Source organism: Xiphias gladius, chromosome 18 (assembly GCF_016859285.1).
Source record: "Xiphias gladius isolate SHS-SW01 ecotype Sanya breed wild chromosome 18, ASM1685928v1, whole genome shotgun sequence".
NCBI lineage: Eukaryota > Metazoa > Chordata > Actinopteri > Istiophoriformes > Xiphiidae > Xiphias > Xiphias gladius.
Window position 1 is genome coordinate 18,409,224 of NC_053417.1, and position 19,563 is coordinate 18,428,786.

At 42.0% G+C, this 19,563-nt stretch overlaps 2 protein-coding genes across 4 annotated transcripts in view; both read right to left on the reverse strand.

Moving 5' to 3' along the window:
- si:rp71-79p20.2 (zinc finger protein 704) overlaps positions 1-2,165 on the reverse strand; it is a 42,698-nt gene extending 40,533 nt beyond the window's left edge. For 2 of the 3 annotated variants that reach the window (XM_040152337.1, XM_040152336.1), the window contains exons 1-2: positions 1,693-2,165; positions 5-240 (exon numbers count right to left, since the gene is read on the reverse strand). In XM_040152337.1, coding sequence (XP_040008271.1) covers positions 5-240; positions 1,693-1,968 — 512 coding nt within the window. In that variant the 5' untranslated portion in view covers positions 1,969-2,165. Of the gene's footprint in view, positions 1-4; positions 241-1,016; positions 1,159-1,692 lie in introns of those variants that run through there. The other variant, XM_040152338.1, reaches the window with a different exon arrangement.
- A 2,574-nt stretch (positions 2,166-4,739) lies between these two features.
- The window catches only part of LOC120803301, a 41,881-nt gene continuing 27,057 nt past the window's right edge, over positions 4,740-19,563 (reverse strand). The window contains exons 2-10 of the mRNA XM_040151642.1: positions 17,957-18,154; positions 16,229-16,283; positions 15,960-16,050; positions 15,698-15,828; positions 15,408-15,530; positions 14,969-15,133; positions 14,004-14,165; positions 11,735-11,869; positions 4,740-8,481 (exon numbers count right to left, since the gene is read on the reverse strand). Coding sequence (XP_040007576.1) covers positions 7,960-8,481; positions 11,735-11,869; positions 14,004-14,165; positions 14,969-15,133; positions 15,408-15,530; positions 15,698-15,828; positions 15,960-16,050; positions 16,229-16,283; positions 17,957-18,084 — 1,512 coding nt within the window. The 5' untranslated portion in view covers positions 18,085-18,154 and the 3' untranslated portion in view covers positions 4,740-7,959. The remainder of the gene's footprint in view (positions 8,482-11,734; positions 11,870-14,003; positions 14,166-14,968; positions 15,134-15,407; positions 15,531-15,697; positions 15,829-15,959; positions 16,051-16,228; positions 16,284-17,956; positions 18,155-19,563) is intronic.

Sequence of the window (19,563 nt, forward strand, 5' to 3'; positions counted from 1 at the left end):
GTACCTGTTTCTGGGGACAGGGATGTGGGAGGAGGGGAGGGGTTGTCTTTCTGTCGGTGGTACATTCTGCACTTGTGCTGCCCTGAAGCTGTTGGCCAGCTCTGCTTGTTTCCCTAGGTTGCTGATGTCCAAATGCATGAAGCCACCTGGCAACTGCCCATTTATTCCTGGGCAGTGAGTGGGACTGGCCCTCTTCAGGATCCCAGTGGAACCGGTGTCTTTTAGGTCCCCCAGGCCATTCTAGGAAATGAAGCAAAAACACATTAAAGTCAATCTATCATTTTGAGGCCAATTATCAACATGCCTGCATCAGAAACATTATGTCTGGTGACCCTTAGATTTCTAATTTGATTCATCACAGAAACCCTGAAGCGAAAAATGGAAAAACTCCTTACAAGAGAAACACGATAATTAAAAAATTAGGGGCCGCAGCTAACAATTATTGTCATCATGGATTAATCTGCCATTATTTCATTTATAATGAATTAATCACGGAGTCTAAAATGTTTTTAAAAAATTGTGAAAAATGGCAATCCCAGTCTCTTCAAGCACTGGTCGATGTCTTAAGTTTGCTTCTTTTTTACGACCATCAGTCCAAAGGCTAAAAATGTTTAATTTACTGCAACATATGACAAAGAAAAGCATGAAATCCTCACATTTGACAAACTGAAACCAGATAATACCGGGCATTTTTGCTCAAAAAATTATTGAAATGATTATTTTCAAAATAGCTTCTGATTAATTCTGAGTGAGTCGATTCCTCGACTGATCATTGCTGCTCTACAAGAAAATACTCATTCAAATGTTCATTCACAAAACCTGCACTAAAGTAAAGGTCCTACCTACTGCCATCATTACATTTCAATTTAATATAAACAGACTCAGGAATATTATTAAACCCATTTGAATAAAATGTTGTCGATTCATTTCAAAAGTAGGTGTGAAAATTCGCCATCTATACATATTTGATGTTGCAGGGTCAATTAGTAACTATATGATATGAAAAAAATACTGACCCTGCAAAGAGAAACGCAAACGGGCCACGAAATGCTGAAAAGGTCATGCAAAAACATACACGCAATGCAAGTTAAAGCACGATGGAAACAAAAAGCGGCTGTATAGGGGGGGGAAAATATAGAAATATCTAACACGCCTTTTGTGCAAGTACTACCAGTAGTTAAGTAGAGTGTGAGGAGCCGGGCCGTGCTTCGCGGCCAGGAAGCCCTCGCTGTAGCTCCACCCTGAAGATATGGGGGAGGGGGTCAGGCTAGTAGTTTGAAGTCCCTGCCCCCTTTTCTGTAAACTTTGCACACAGAATGAGCCGCCATTTAAAGCAGTTTGGATACGACGTAATTACCGTACTTACGAACAAGCGTTGACAGCAGTCGCTGAAATTACCGACACTTTACAGAAGTGGGTTAAGAATTATAAAGGCAGTACTCAATACACAATACAACACAATATACAATAGTTGGGAGTCTCGTGTGACCGTCGCAGTCGCATATTTCAATCTTTAAAATTTAATAACGGCGTGTGAGAGCCTCGTAAGCTGTCAAACTTATCATTTTACAGTGTAATGACAAGTTCACGTTACATGCTTGATATTATCTATGCCGTAACTTGGCTGTACAGTTGACTTTGCCGGCTAATGGAGTCGTGCGTACACACTTAGCACGGCTAAACGGCACTTACTTTTTCCATGTCGTGCAATATTCGACCACCCGGAGACAGTCCGTTCCCTTTGGGAGAGGTTCTTTCGCTTTTCACCTCCGCCGCTGAGCCGACGTCCATTACAAATTTGTAAAGGACGGGCCCGTGCGTGTACGCCGGCATGGGACCGCTTTTTTCCACCGTGGGGACCCGTGTGTCGCGGAGCACGGAGCGGCCTGCCCGGCAGTTAAAAGCCGCTCCACCGACCCCGACCCTTGTCTCAACCGACGACTTCTCCAAAATATATCTGGAATCCATTTTCAGACGGGGGCGAGTGGGGACTAAAGAAAGAAAACCAGCTTTCTATAGATTTTAGTGCAAATTGCTGGAGTTAGATACATTTATCAGGATTGTCGCGAGTTGATAGGAATTGTCTGTGTCTTAACTTCTATTCTAGTCTACATGTAAAGTTTCTCACCACCGCCTCCACCACTACGACCCAGGATATCCAAAAAGCCGCCCGGTCAGGAGGATAAAAGATTGTTTTGCCTCTTTCCTCCAAACGAATGCCACGCCCCCTCCACTTCACTCCCATTGGTCCGCTGCATACATAAACATTACATTTTGGCACGCGTCCACGGCGAGGCGACCTCTGATTGGCCACTTTCAGTGTGTCAATCACTGTTTTTTCTAATCCAAGTAATGTGGGTGGAAGAGGGGGAGGGGGCGTGTCCTTTTAGTTTACCGGCCGGTGTCTGTCGACGACTGAGAGCAGAGGGAAAACATCCTGCAGGCCTCAGCAGTAAACTGCGCATTTACGTTTTTGCAAATCAAATGGTGATTTAGCGGATCATGTTTTACCGGCATGAGCTACACTTTAGAAAAGTGTTGTAATTGATGAATTGAACCTTTTTGGTCAGATCGTGCCCTCCACCAGAAGATATAAGCCCAATTTTTTATTAGAAGTGCAAGTTATTCATCTTATAGCCATAGTTGTTATAATGTACAGCTAACAGAATAGTCTCTGGAAACAATAACCAGTGGTGGAAGAAGCACTGAGATTTTTTTAAAAAGTGGTACTATCAAAGTATAGTAATACTCCTACTAAGTCCTGCATTCAAAATCTTATTCAAGTATTAGCATTAACATTTATTTAAAGTATCAAAGGTCAAAGTACCCCTTATGCAAAATTCTGTAATTCTATATATCTTTGTCATAGACCGGTGTTGTTAGTTCAAAAGAACAAATCTATTTGGGTGAATGAACTGAATCACTTCCGAGACAATCCATTCATTTTCTCATTTCAGTTGAGCTCTCAGTCAGTTGCGAGCAAATGTGGAGGGATACACTCACTCAGTCAATGAGTGATTCAGGTCATTGATTCGTTCGCAAGGATACACTCACTCACTGACTGAGTGATTTAGTGATTCGTTCACTGAAAATACACAGTGAAGGTAGGCCCTAATTGATAGTCAGCAGCTCAAACTGCTGGAATCAGGCCCAACAAGTTCAAGAGTAATGCCGAACTGTAGATTGGTTAAAAAGACTTCAAAGTCAGTAAAAACCAGCGTTTATGTCCGATATTTAGCCAGGAAACCTTTAAAACATCAAGAATTATAAACTGAGTTTGGTATGCTTGTCAAGCGTCGGCGATTCCAGTTCCCGGAGCCAGGGATCATGAGGAATATATTCGGGTCGGCTGTGTTACAGTTCAGTGAATGGAACTACACAGTTGGAGCTCCGGTCAGGCACTGAACGATTCGTTGAACAAATCTTTTGAATAAATATTTTTAATGATTAATTCTAGTGATTCAGGACACTGAAAATAACTGCTTTGCACATCACTATTTCAGACCCAGCCACTCCCCTCTACCCAAGTTTCCAATTTCCTGCCTGCTGGCCACTCCACCCCTGCACACACCTGTTCCCATTTACGCAATCACCCCCTCTGTATATATACTTCCGTTTCCACTCACCAGTTGTCAGGTTGTCTTTCTGCTGATTGTCAAGCTTTACAGAATTTAGTTTGTATACCTGCCTGATTCCTTTTCCTAGCTGCCTGTCTGCTTGACTATGATTCTGCCTGCCAGCCCTTTGTACCGTCGCCTGCAGGGTTTGTTTGCCTTGTTTTGAACATTCCAATAAATACTCTTTACCTTCCATCATTGACTCTGTTGTGCTTTTGGATCTCGAGTTTCTCGAAACGTGATAATATTAATGGAATATTGTCATTGATGCATTTACATGCATGCGGCATTTTAATGTTGTCAAACTAGAGCTAATTTTAACTACTTTATATACTGTTATGTGCTTTATAAGAGTGCATCCTGTTTTTTTAAACTGATCATGTTTTTACATGTAAAATCTTGAGGTAAAAAGTAAGTAGTGACTACACCTGTCATATAATTGTAGTGGTTTGTGAAGCAAGGTTCAGTTTTGTAACTTCCACATAGGTGCACTTGATTTACATTTATAAACAAAAGGTGGACAAAATAAAAGAGACACCTTGCTTTTGCATTGCATTGCATTGTTGCGAAACTGGATTAGAAGTTTCAGGAAAAGTAATATTTTTAATTTTTCTATATTTTTTTCATGCTGTTCATGTGTCCACTTGTACATACAGTGCTTAGAGTGTAATCACATTGCAAAATATTTGGCAGATTAAACTGTTACTGCCTCTCTATATTTAGTATAATGTTTTATCAACAACTTTCTTTACCTAGAATTAGTGATTGGTATGATCATGGAATTCATGAACATTATAAAACAGCTTTTTATTAAAAGTTGCAGTATATTGGCATTTGTTTTCGTTTCGTTTCCGCTCTACAGTTGTTGGAAAGTATCTCAAACTATCTTTATCTATTCTATTTTTTCTAAAATGCCTGAGGGCCCAGCCACTTCTGGTTTATTGCTTAATTTTACACAAACACATTTTTACTGCAAATTGCATTTATTGCAAGCTACAGTTATTACTATGAGGCTGCTACAGAGCTCTAACAACTAACACTGTAGTGTTGCCTAGTTTGATAACCTGTACAAAGCAATAAGACTACAGGCAAAAGACAAAAACACTCTATAATGTGCCACTTTATTAGAAAAGTAAAAACTCACTTTAATATTTTACGAAGGTTAATATAAAACATTACAATCTTTTGCATATCTGCACTGTCACTATATTTTATTATATTTACTATTTTTAAACTAAACCCTGTGCTTTAAGAACATAGAACATTGGCTACAGCTGTCACATCAGTATTGGCCCATAATTATATCTGATGACATTAACAAACAGCATCTGTATCTGCATGGAAAGCATGAAACATTTTGCATCCACAAAGTACAATGTGTCTGTGATAACCATCTTTTTTTTTCAACAAATATACTGTATACTGTATGTTACATTGGAACAACATCAGAACAGCAACAGAGTATGTTACACATTTACATCATCATACTGTATTTGTTTGTGCAATTGACATTTGTCTCGATCAGTGTATAACAGTGTTTAACAAAATATATCAGATCAGTGCTTTCCTTCAGGATAAAGAAAATGTGACACGTAAAGTGACAGCCAGAGAGAAAGGATTAAGTGTGATAGCATTTTCCAGCCAGCATTGTCTAAAGGTAGCCTCAACAGAGCTTGTTAAGCATTTCAGCTGTTAGCCATTTCTCATATCGGACAGTAGTTGAGCCGTTTGTGCATCATTGATATCAGCCTGGGATTGGCCTGACCCACCGTCTCTGCCCCCCCCCCCAACTCCCATATCACTCCCTGACTCCCTCAGAACTGGACATCAAAGGCCCCTCCCCTGCACAGCGAGGGAGCGAGGTGAAGCAGAGAAAAGAGAGGTCTATGTCGGTTACTGGAGGATGAACACAGCTGGGGGAGGGAGTGTATTCAGGGCCTGACCAAGTGGAAGCAATATGTGCTTCCTCCCCTAACTGGAAATGCACATGGCTCAGTGTTGCAGTGTGAGTGTGCATGCACGCAAACACATATCAGGAGGAGGAGGGCTCTTTGGATCCGTGTCCATTTGCAGTGATCCTCATCTAGCTTTATACTAGCTGTTGTTCATCTCCCTCCCCCACCTCTGTCACTCTTTCTTGCTCCCCCAGAGGGGAGGATAAACAACGCTCTGCCCTAAACGCTCAGTGGCTTCTCGCCATCTTTCTATTTCTCTCCCCTCTTCCTCCGAGTTGTTGCTTTGTAAAAACTGAATGCTGCTTTGCATCATATGGCAAAAGAGTACAACAGAAAAGATCAACAAACAAGACTCAGTTAGGTACCACAATATTTGTTTTCATCTCCATATATCAAAGCATGCACTTTTTTGATCAAGCAGGCAAAATTGCACCAACAACATAAACTTACTATTTTCATGGCAGTGGCATGAGCTATTTAACCAATGGTATTGTCAGTAGGTAAGAAAAAATAAACAGTGCATTAAAATACAGAGTGCATTTATTTTTAAATACTTTCTGACACAGTAGCATTTATTCATATATGTTACTAACCTTTCTAAACCCGTTTTCTCTCTGCATGGTTGTCTCACAGTTACCTCATTCTAATGCATCCTTCATCTCTCAGCCTGTGAGCAGTTTGTATTCCCCTTCACCTCTTATCTTTATGCCCATTTATTAAGGCTCTAATGTCTTGTTTTTTTCTTCTGTTCTCTCTGTTTTAATGTTCCCCAAAGCTACATGGGAAAGAAATTGTTTACAATGGAAGAGAACTCAGTGCAGAGGCTAGAGATGAGGGTGGGGAGAGGGCGAGGGGCAACCTTCCAAAGGACACTCGCTGGTAATTTTTATGCCCAGTGTTTTATTTTTCTTGGACTCCAAGCCTTCTGTTGCTATTTCAACCACCAGACTTAAGTCTGGTGAGCTATGGGGATCTCTGTCTTTGACTTGAGACCAGGGAGCGAATCCGAACTGTGTTTGGAAACGCCCTTTAGAGCACATTGATACGCAATTAAGCCAACCAGTCCTGCAGCTGTCCACTACAAAATTACAATGGTCATAAAATCAGATGTTTACAGAGCCCAAAAGACATGACATATTAGCTGCAAAGATAAAGCATCCTGTGTTATTTTGGACACTCTCTTGCTTCCTTGCTTCCTTATTTTTTGAAAATATTCTTCTCTCATTTATCCCATCCCTGCCATCATACAGTAATTGTGAAATCTTTTACCCATATCCCTCTGGGGAGATTCTTGCACAACTCACTCAATGCCCCTGACCTGATCACTTTACCCTACATGACTCTGCCAAGTATGTGTGTATCAGTGTGGGGGTGTGTCATCATGTTTCTGGCTACAGATGATTGTCAAATCTGAGTGTGGATTCTTAACTAATCTCATAATTTATGTGAAGGTTGTGCAAAAGTCACTTTTTATAGTTATCATGAGGGCTGCTTTTGGTAAATGCTAATGTGTTTAGGGCACATTGATGGTCATTTGTGAAACAGGGACAATAGCCTTCACTTACTTCTGTGCTTAAGGAGGCCTACAAATTACAGGCATATGTTTGAACAAAGCACCACAATGCTGTCTGCTGGGCAATAGGCCAGTGTGCACAGAGAACCTGTTTAAGATGTTTGCTTAGTGAGAGCTAAGCACCGCAAATCTGTGTGACATCCATCTCTTTATATTACATAAGTTCCCCCAAGATGAGGCATGTGCTTGTGCGTGCGTGCGTGTGTGTGTGTGTGTGTGTGTGTGTGTGTGTGTGTGTGTGTGTGCGTGTGTGTGTGTATATGGGTGACAATAGCTAACAGTGTACCTCATACTCATAATATAGCCAGCTTCCTTGCTACTACTGTCTATTTCAGGTGTGTGTTTGAATTTCCACAATGCATGCACATTTCCTTTGTTATATATATTAAAGTGTGTTTTTCTCAGGTTGTGAGTTACACCACATACTCTTTAAAGAGTACAGTGTTCATATAAAAATAAAGATATTATGGAAAATGATGCACAAACAGGTGAGTATGGTCTGTGACACAGTAGGTTGAAGATGTATATTCCAGTTTTCTTTTCTTTGTTTTTTTTTTCTTTGTTAAAATGCATTTGGTCCATATTTGGGCTGGACTAGGCTTAGGCTGGTTCTGAAGTTCAGACCAGTTAAGGGAAATCTGAACCTGGATTAAGACCCTGTTTGTACCTGATGTCAACACAAAATGGATCCTCATGTTGTTTGTCCATAGAGGGCCTTGTATCTATGTACAGCAACCTGCTGGCCGGTGAACAGGAAGGTCCCTTTCATGACTCTGTACCAGAGGGTTCTGGGCCATTTCTCCCTGTCAGCCAGCTACAGGCCAGTGACGTACATCTCCATCCCATCATTGAAGGTGAAGATGGTGGTGGTGCTGGAGCTGTTGGCCCCTTGTTTCACATCACTGATGCTCTCATAGAAGTTTTCCCCACCAGGCAGGCCTCTAACAGGCAGGGCACTGGGTCCTGAGGCCTGAGGTGCCGCTGGTGCTGCCTGCAGTTGCTGATGAGGTGTTTGCTTCTTTCTCTTCAGAGTGGCATTACCCCCAGCTGTGCTGTTATTGGTTCCCCCCTGCTCACGTTTCCGGTGGCTGTCGATAGTAGCGTACGCAGGGTCAGACTCAGCCATTACGCATGCAGGCCAGGACCTGTCTCCTACCGGCTCATAGCAGGGCTCCTCCTGGGAACGTGCCTGGCCTTGGACTCCTCTGCCTCGGCCCCGGGAACCTGCATTTCCTCTCTCCCCACCAAAGGAGCGTGGGAGGGTCTTTGCTCCGTTGTTTTCCATGGGAGGTTTCTTCTTTTGAGTTTTACACACGATGGAGTAAGTGTCTGCAATCTGAGAACACACACGGCAGAGCAGGGTATTGTATCAGTTAATGCCACTGAACTACAGTACAACTCTATACTACAGTCTATGGATGAAAACTCCTGAAATAGAAGGTAAACTGTTACTCTGATTCATTCACAGCCTTGTTTCTATGAGTGAATGTCTATAACCACAACTGATATAGCCTACACATGCTATACTGTGCTGGGATTTTAATTAACAGCCACTGTATCATTGTTTCCCATCTTTAAGTCTCAAGTTTCTGAGTTGGCTATGAGTATGTGCAGACTTTCTATATTTATGTATACATTTCTGTCTGTATGTGTGCCAGACATAAAGGTACAATATATGAACATGACATTAAACATGTGATGCTGCTAATTTGACGTATGAGCACGGATTGTGTGGGTGTGCACAGTAGTTTGCGCATGTGTTGACAAAGCTTGCTCTATGCTGTAACCTGACCTATTTTGACAGGGTAGGATAAGACAGAGTAAACTGTGTTATCAGTCTGTTGAGGTCTAGGCAGAGAGACAAAGTTAGCTTTGCAGTGGATGGACCTGTTAAAATTTCACCACAACTGCACTGGCGACAGAACAGTAGGCTATGGTGTGAAAGATCTGGACGACAGCCAATTTGCTGAAAAAAACAAAAACAAAAAAACCCCTGCTCGCTAATGGACTTTTCTCACATGTCATTTGCTTCGAATGAGGCTTATGTACATGTTTTTGTGACTGTGTTTACGGCAGATGTATGTATGTGTCTGTAAATACAGTATCCTAATGTGTGTTTTCTCTACGTGTGTTCTTACAGTGAAGCATGTAAGATTTGACAACTACGACTCACAACTGAAAGGCATGTGTGAGGTCTTGTGAGGAATTTGGATAAACCAGTGCTATGACCTCTGGCATTTCTGTGTAAAAAATTCCACGAGGGGAGCACAAGAGCAGAGGACTGTGGGACATGGTCATGTTTACCTTCCGTGTTCACATTCAGACCAGCAGCTCTGCTCTAGTCGCCCTGAGAAACACTGGCTATGCAAACTCTCTCTCCTACACACATACACAGATTAAACTTGTTTTTGTTCTGCTCCCAAAAAAACTGAAACCTGAGAGTACACAGACAACGGGCAAGACTCTGTCAGTGTTTGTGTGCTAACCTTCACTTTGCTTTTATGGTGCCTTTATATTATACATCTTACACAAGAAAAATATAACATTAGTTAAGCTGGGGAAATATTATTTAAGTGCAAACAACTGAATTTAATTGTGAATCTCTTTCTGTCTTTCTGTCTCTGGCAAATTTTAAGCGACACAGATACCCTGCCCCCACAAATCTCCTGTGTGACCTTTTTGGGTAAACAAAGACCCTGGCGTATGCTATAAGTAAGTGCACACAATGTGCAATGTGTGTGTATGCGCAAGTGTGTGTCTGTGTGTGTGTGTGCATATGTGCACACAGAATTTGCAGCTCTGTGCAGCAGAGGAAGGAAGTCACAAGATGATGGGGATTTCAAAACTGGGCTGCAGCTGTTGAGGAAGCCTGTGCATTGTATGCTTTCTTTTCTCCTCCCCTCAGCCTGTGCTTCTTTCTGTTATGTCTCTTCTGATACTGCTTTAGCTCTCTGCTCAGACCAAGACTTTGAGAAGTCATATTTAAATTTCTGCATACAGTGATTATCCATGGAAACACAACAGTATGCATGACTGATGCATCTGTGTGTGATCAACTTTATGAATAGCAAATATGGCAGAAGTTTCCAAACGGTCTGCTAGCAGTTGATATTCATCTGGTAAGACACGGTTTGCGCAACGTGATTGGTTGGGGAAGGCAGCGCCTCCTAATAGCAACAAAGGGAGTGGAGCAGAAGGAGAGAGCGCCAGAGGAGAGGAGGAGATTTAGATGGGAGTGGAAACACAACACTTTTTGCCGGCTGCAACTTACAACCTCCAGAGGATACAAAGTTTATGGGCATGTTAGGGCAACAAAAAACTATCCAATGGAAAAACACAGCAACTAAGGGAGGGAAAAAGTTTGAAAAAGTAAAAAAAACAGGACAAAAAGTTAGAAAGAAAGAAAAACACACTGAGAGAGAGATTGCAGAATGCAGTCAAGGCCAGCTGCTCTGTGTACTAGTCTCATTTGCAGAGGAGGAGTTTAACTCTTGAGCCAAACAGCAGAGACTTAACCCCTTAATCCCCAGATACAGCAGTTTCCAAACTTTTGGCGAAATGCTGGATTAAACAAGAAATTTACCAGCATCTTAAAACTTGTCAGGCCTGCATTTTACTTAACTCTTACATCCCTCCCCGGATAGATAAAACTATCAATTCATTTTCCGCTCATCTAGATGATCTTTTATGTGACTTAATAATCACAACCTGCAATAAGTTATTTTTCTGTGTGAAAATTCAGACTTACCCTCAGTCATATGTATACCAAAAAAGTTACATGGGAAACAAAAACTTCCCTGAGCTGATGAAAATGATAATGGAAAAGAGAAGCTCAGTCAAACAGAAAGTAATAACAGACAGTGGTCTATTTAAGGACACCCCTCCATCCATTCAGAATGACTCCCCCAGCTCCCCAGGCATGACAAAAGTTCCCAAACTGCTTGTAATTCTCTCAGTACGTTATACTGTGTCCAGCGGAGAGTGAAGAAAAGGGAATTGAAAGATGGATTGAGTGGAGCTGCTGCATGTGGGAGCACATGTGGTGGCGAAGGTGACATGATTGGTGAGAGCAGACTTCCTCCTACCACCACCTGACATACTCTACCACATATACTGTATACACTTAGGTGAGTTTGTAACCCGCATCCCAGACAGGGCTGATCACATTCTGTCTGAGACAAAACAGCCAACCTTAAACTAACATCTCTTTGAATGCAAAGTGGTGATTAATCATTCGGCAGCAGGTGAGACTGATGTCCGATCCGTCTGGCGAGTCATGGATTGGAGACCGACAGATGAGTGGGGGGCTGGGAGATTGGGGTCAGGGTTCAGGCGGGGGGCTGGGAGTGCTGGATCCATGTAACGTATCCTCTGGCTGTAAGCAGAAACCCCGAATGACAGGCAGGTCACAGGGCAGCGGTGTTATGACGGCATGTCCAATCAAATGGGCAGCCCGCTCCGTAAACACAGCAGTCAAGAATCAGAAACCTGTCCCTCTATCCGTCTGCCTGTACTCCTTCCGGTCCCATGTGGAGTGGTCCCTCCCCCCAGCTACTACCACCACACACTAACGCACGCACACATACTACCTCCTTCGCAGTTGGGGGAGATGGGTGCCCCTGTCCGTTCTCTCCACGGTGTGGAGGTGGGTGCAAGGTGATGATGTCATCGTCTTCTGGAGGCTTCCAGATGTACTGCTCCCCGTTGCCCATGAAGACCGCCTCCTGGTAAACAAAATCAATTGAGGAGCTCAGGCAAGTATTGCAATTACGATCCAGAAGTCCTTTTGTGCAATGGAGTGGAAATGTTCAAAACGTGTAATGACGTGTAATAACACATGTAATAACACTGTGCTGTGTTTGACCTGAGTTGCAGAAGTTTGCATTTGCCATGTTTGCTGAATAGGTAAACATTGACCATGTGGCATAGCATGGGCAGAGGGTGGATTTTTTATGTGTGTGTGAGAGAGCAAGTGCATTTGTTTAGAAGGTCAGAGATCATGACTGCATGAGTGATTACTTACTTGCACTGTAGGAATAATGTGGACTGTTTTTTTTAATCAAATTTGGTCAGTACTGCTGTGATCGAAAATATTGACCAAACAAGGTTTTTCAAAAACCACCACAACAAATTACTAGATGGTTTGTGCCATGCAAGTATCAGGGAATGTCTGCTCAGTTGTTGAATTTTCATTAAGCTCTTATTCGTTCCTCCTTACTCAGTGACCAACGTTTCCTAAGGGTTTTTACACATACATTCAGTCAAAGATACCCTGCTGACAGACAGACAGACCAACCAATATACAGACAATGCTGCAAAAACACAACCGCCATTTAACAGTCCTGGTAGAGGTAATTTTTAGGGAAGATAATAGAAATCGGTTTATTAAATTCTTTGTATTGTATCCGCATTCCCTACCTGCTTAATAGTAGTTATATATGATCCGTTGCTGAGAAACAAAAGAAACCTGGCTGTCCAATATAAAAAGGACATAATAAAACAATAACCAAACAAGTAACTAATCTTGTTAAATTTTTATCACTGCTGGCGATCAAAACCAATTAAAAACCAATTACAAAGCATGTAGTGGTACGTGCATGGTATTTGCACATGCAACCAAGGATGATTAAACTTTTATATGCTCCTCCTGTGCAGTGTGAGTGAGTAATAGAAGCCGGGGAGTAAATGGCTTCAGTATGTGAACATTATTTATCCCAACTCTGGCTGCTGGCTACCTGTTAGCTGTTTTTAGATAGACTTGCTGATAGATTCAACGTGGACACACACGCAAACGCGTGCGCACGCACACACACACACACACACACGCACACACACACAGAAGCAGCTTGGCAGCCAGCCAAGCTCTTACATAATCCATCCTTCTACTCTTTACTCTGGCCACTTTAATACCGTGCTGCGCGGCACAGTGCGGAAGAAAAACACACACATGCACAGATATGCACATACACACATGCACACATATAAACACACACTATCAAGGCTTTGGCATACGCAGATTAAAAGCGCAGGTCAACAATACGGCTAACATCCACCGCTAAAGCAAAATTGTTTAAACAACCACATCAATCTCCTTAAATCACTAAAACAAAAGACAAAGATACCCGTTTTATGCTCTGCCAAAGACACATAACCATGCACACATACATGAAAAATACACTGGTCACCCACAATACCGTATACATACAGTATAAATATAAATATAAACACACACACACACACACACACATATATATATATATATATATATATATATATATATATATATATATACATATAGAGAGAGAGAGAAAGAGAGAGAACAACATGTTATATATATATAACAACATTAAAACCAGTAACTGGTTTTAACAGTACGCACAGGAAAGGCTGATCACCATCCGATCATTGTCCCTCTATTTCCCTGTCAGAACTGCCCTAAACTGTGGCCTTGGCTGTTTATAAACACATCCCAACTGGCACATATAGCGCTGTTATGTGATTAAAGCTTTCAAATAATAGACAAAATCATAAAACATGAGTTATTAAAGTTGGTTAGTTGGTCAGTTTGGGAATTTCAACAATGGTGATTTTGTCTACCATATGCTCACACATACACATACATACACTAATAATACATAAATAATAAATGTATAAATGTATGGTAAAATCTGATAAGAGAACATCAAGTGACTAAAATAATATAAATCCTCAAGTCTGACCATAAAGAGCTATGTGTTTGTGGACAGTGCCCTCTGGTGGTAAACAGACAGACTTACAGTTTGGAAAGGTGGGTGGTTTGGTAGTACTATACAATGCCTAGGGTTGATAGGAAGCATATTGAACCAATGATTCCTGTACCTTTGGGAAGGACTGCAGGTGAAATGGCTCCAGCGGCTTGCGTGGAAACTCCTGACTGCGATGTATTGGAGGAGGAGCAGCAGAAGGTGACTCACTCACGCTCGACTGGCTGTCTGACTGGCTGTCGGCCCCGTTATTTTCCTTCCTGTTTGTCTTGTCAACCTTTAAGTATTGAGTCACCAGTGGAACCATTATATATAAAGCTTTCAGTCAAAGAGCGCATCAGCAAGTCCACTTAATCAAGTATTTTTGGATATTCTAATGCATGTCAGAGGAGTATTTTAGACTTAAGCAGGAGACTGTAAATTATAAGTATTTTAAGGATTAGTTCATTTTGGTTAATTTTACCATTTTACCTATTTATTCAGATGCAGAGAAGCTGATGGATGCCTCTGTGCGCAGTTTAAAAAAAACATACAAAATCTCTTAGCCTTATAACACTAGACTTTAGTTTAGTGTGGTTATGTCTTGCTACCACCTTCTATCACTATAAATATCCTGATCATATCATTCAGAGCCCACTGCTCTTCTTGAGACTGATTACAGTCACAGAAACGCCTACTTTTTAGTGGCTATGCATAAAGTTACATGGCATGAGATATAAACATTGGCACAAAATCAAGTCACACAACATTCAGAACACCAGCTGATGTTATCTACCATTTTTTTGTTGACAATGTCATGTGACAACATACCTATAGAGTACAGCTGCAGCTCTGTGTCTGTATTAGCAGAGGTTGGACTTCTCAATGGAAATGCTAAAATACTGTTGCAATGTACAGCCTTGCAATGTACTTTCAAACTCAACACAGAGGCATCAAAAGGATTTTATTTGCTTAATGAGAAAAGTAGTAACATTTCCATTAAAACCAAACTAATCTTTTAATTGAATCGACAAGGATGGATCACCTCTATCATTTCAAGTTACCACCTAAATAACTGCTAAAAATGCATTTTAAAATTACCTTTCTGAACTTCCGTATGGAAGCGTACTCAGCTGCAGTTGGATCTTGAATGGCCAAGGAGTTAACAGAAGGCAGAGGGGACCTATTGACCCCACTCGCCCCATTACCTCTTCCTGTCATTGGACTGTTAATGGTGCCATTCCCTCTGCCATTCCCTCTGCCACCCTATGAGGAATAAAACAAAGAGGGACACAAGGTTTTGTATTACTAACGATGTCAGTTACAAATTAATCTTACACTGTTAACTGTTATCCATGAACAAGGAAACACAGAACCACTGATGCAAAGCACCCTAGACGAAGCCCAGCCAATGTCATCCAACTGCAAAGCTGGAGCTCCTGCACTTTATACCTATGTCTAAAGCTTATGCATGCCATCTACGAGCAAACAATAACAAATAAGCATAATGTAAGTTTGGGATCTGTGAGTATATACATACGTTCCCGTGCCCATTTCCATTGCGTGCTCCATTGGCATGAGCTGGGGGACTTTGAGCAGCTCTGATTATAGCTGGAGTGTTGGCTGATGTGAGAGGCGGGGCCGAGGGTACCTTAGGCCCCGGTCACTTTCCTGGACACCGACAGTTTCGTAAAGGCCATCGTCCAGGCAATGGGTGGGGGTGGGGTTGTTGCGCAGGCCCACCTCGGTGTATGTGTGGTCTCTGGCGTCCCCTCCTCCTGCCCCTCCTCCTCCACCCCCCCCATCTCCTCCTGTTTCCCCTCCCTCCACCTGGCCAGATCCCTGGGGACTGGTGGGGATCTGGGGGAGCTGGCGCCCATGGGAGGGCCTCAGGTCTGTCTGGGAGCACCGACTGTGGAGGAGCAGGAGGTCCATACTGGCTGGACGGCTCTTGCTAACAGCTGCACAGAGAGGAGGAGGAGGAGGAAGAGGGAGAGAAAGAAAGCGATGGAGGGGGCAGGACTGAAATGGTGTAACAGTTCGGGGTTGTATATTATATACTGTCACATACAAACTGTCAGTCATCACTTACAGTTTCCATTGCAGGGAAAGCGATTGATCTCATGCAGCCTGGTGTCAGATTTGCTCATGGAGTTCAGTTTTGGATGCCGAAGTGTACCCTGCTGTCACACACATATAGACATGTTAATACAGGAATGAAACATGCAAACACATGCATGTGCGTCTGTATCCGCAGACAGCTATTGAGGGAGAAAGCTGACAGGGAAAAGAGCAGAAGAAGATGGAGTGTGGGAGGGAGGGAGGGAGGAAAAGAGAGAGTAAAATGAAAGCATGTCTCACCATATTTACAGATGTCCCTTTTTCTCCGGCTGGGGGGTGCTTGCTCTTGCTTTTTCTGACACAACGTCAAAGCGAGGAAGGTCAACAGGAGCCGGTGGACACAGAGAGAACATATACACACACTCAGAACACATAGATACTATCAGCATCCGACTCTGGGTAGGGCATGAAAGTCCTTGGTTGATAACAAGAGCCCAGTCAAACAGTGAGTGGTGCGTGACTCGGGTTTTTGCCAAAGCAGAGGATGTCCTTCACTGAGAAACTTTTCTTTTCTGTTTTTTTCTAGTTATTTTCATAATAAGACCATGCAAACTCATAATTGTTATTTTCTAGTTTCCTTCATGCTAATGCCCTTTGTCGTTTGACTCTACAATCACCTGGTATTACTCTTGTGCAACAAGTGTATATAGAGTAGTGTTGCACATCATTGTGGATCCCTGGAGGTGGCTGTAGCCATAGGAAACTGTTGATATGAAGACAAAAGCTCCTGGGTGCTCCTTACTTCTTTTCCCCTCACTTTGGAGGGTAAGGATCTGCATAACATAATATGTGAGATTTTACTGCTGCACTGCAAAACACAATGCAGCAGTAAATAGCATTTCTGTTTGCTAGCAGATGCATGAATCATACAAATGCTGTATCATCTAATCATACAAGTTATTTGAACTACATCTGAACATAAAAAGCACCACAGTCAGTTGTTTCAGCTCCATGTTACTGCAGCTAGCTATTGTCTCCTTAAGTGAGCTGGAACTCCATCCCATTTGTACAAACATATGGCCATCATACCCCAGGGGGACCATGAGAAGGAGAAGAGAACTCACCTTGGAGATGTTCATAATAGCATGGCACACGATAGGGTTTCAGGTAAACTTGACATTTAGGCATGAAAACGTATAAAGGTGGGCAACAATTATTTTGTAATTTTTAGACTAAAGTCTACTCTAAGCCTTGGCTTATAAAAGAACAAGTGCAGGGTTTGTTTTAAATCAATAGTAGGAAAATCTATAGTAACAGGTCTCTCTTTCCAGGATCTATGGTATTTGTATATTACAAAGTGAATTTGAAACGGGAAAACTACCGAACACCCAACTCCTCAAAATCACTGACATCCAGTGGGGATCATATATTTTATTCTTTAGATCTTAACAATGGTGTGGTTTTATTTCCATGACATGAGCTGGTTCGACATTTCTCTACATCCTTATCTGTGTATCCCATGGCAACAAAGCCACAGTGCAGCCTCTGATTGGTCCCTGAGGGTTGTGGGAAAAAAAAAAAAAAAAAAAAAACAGGCTGTTCCATTGCTCTTGCCTGGCTCAGAGTCTGATCCTCTTTAAACTGCAGGGTGTTCCGCTGCTTTTGCCTTCTGAGGAGTCTGCTTAAGAGGGGTGATGTGAGGCTGCTCTGACTCTGGCCTGTCTCCTCACTGTCCTGTAAACATCATTTCATCTGTTCTGACACTCGCAGCCATTAACATTCATTACTGCCACTTTGCTCAGAGCAGGAGATAAAAGAGACAGAGAGGACGGACGGAGGGAAGAGAAAGAAGGGAGGAGAAGAGTTCAGAAGAAGTAAAGACACGTAAAAGGAGTGGACGATGAGAGTAATCAGGGAGGGTAGGGAAAGCTGACAGCAGAGATGATAAAACTCTGCTTTTCTCTCTTTTTTTATTTCAGTCTGCCTCATACTTTTTTCACATTTTAAGTCATGCGACCGTCTTCTTACCTTTGGCAGCCGACGCAGACAAGGACAATAAGGATGGTGACCACAAAGGCAGATGCTGCTGCAATGGCTCCCAGGAGCAGCAAGTTCTGGTAGGGAGGGTCCTCGACATTTGCTTTGCTATCATCCATGACACCCACTCGCTCACTCACTTCCACTCGAGATAAAACTCTGCCACACAGACCGCCTGCTCAGGAAAACCTGCAGAGATAAGGGAAGAGGCAGAAAGAAAAGAAAAAGGTACAACATGCAGTATGAGTGACATGAAAGATAAGAACAAACCGAAGAAATGCTGCAGAGGGTGAGGTGAGAAATGGTGTGTGTGTGTGTGTGTGTGTGTGTGTGTGTGTGTGTGTGTGTGTTTTTTTGGGGGGGGGGGTTATCCTCTGGCTTTTTGTCACTGTCTCTTTCTGACATATCAGTTTCTATTTTTGACTCACTGGGAGAATAATGCATGGAAAATAGAACACCTTACAAGGCAGCCAGCAAGTGCATGCAAAAATGTTTCATCACATTCTTTCTCCTTGTTGAAAAAAAAGATCAAATGATACCATAACATGACTTTGAGTAGCCAGAGAGATTTTTCTGTTAGTTTAACAGGAAAAATCAACTGAGCTCCCCAGAGTAGCCTCTCACTGATGGAAGGACCAGATCCACTGCTCTTACACTTCATTTCCTGGGAGAACACTTTCTTTTCTCTCCCATCAACAGTGTCTCGAACACTCACAAGATTTTCAATTTCTTAAACAGAGGTAAATACAAGTAGTAATTGTTATACTACAAACAAGGTAGCGCTTTCACCCTCCTTATACCTCAAGTCCTTCTACTTCTCTGACACACAAGGGCAAACAAACCCTCCACCACCACCCAGACACACACACACACCCACCAACACACACACACACACACACACACACACAGATACACACAAGCTCGACTCATGTCAAAATTATCTCTGAGGAGATTTGCATGCTGTTCCTGCACTACTGGATAAGTTTAGACAGATTTGTGTACTACTTCAAAAGCACCTGCTATAAATGCTTTCAAAGCTTCTTGAGGGTAAAAACCTTGTAGTGTTCTACATAAGCTGCGTAGGTGGTTAAGATGAGTTAGTACTAAAGGTATAAGATTAAGTATCTTTAATTTAGCACTGTACTTAAATGTAAATATTGTACTTTTTACTCCACTTGATTTAAACAACAGTTGCAGTTAGCATTCTATATATTGTGCAGACTAAGGTTTTGTATGCAAAACATACAATGTACTCATAAAAATTATAATGTGCTGCTACAGTTTAAAGGAAGACTTTTGGGTTAATAACCTTTTTGCTCTCTTTCTGAAATTGTTGACAGGTTGAATACCAACATCATGTCTGGGCATTAAGAAAGCAGGGAGAAACAGCTAGACTGGCTCTGTCCAAAAAATACAGTATTCTTACAACACACCAAGTGTCTTAGTAATGTTTTTTTTTTTTTTTTTTTTTTTTTATCAGCTTCTTAACAGTTACAATCTTCTCATCTCATTCTCAGAAAGGAAGTAATATTTACAAAAATCTTATTGACTTATTGCTTTAAACTAACCAGCAGCAAATGATGTAGTAAAGCATGACT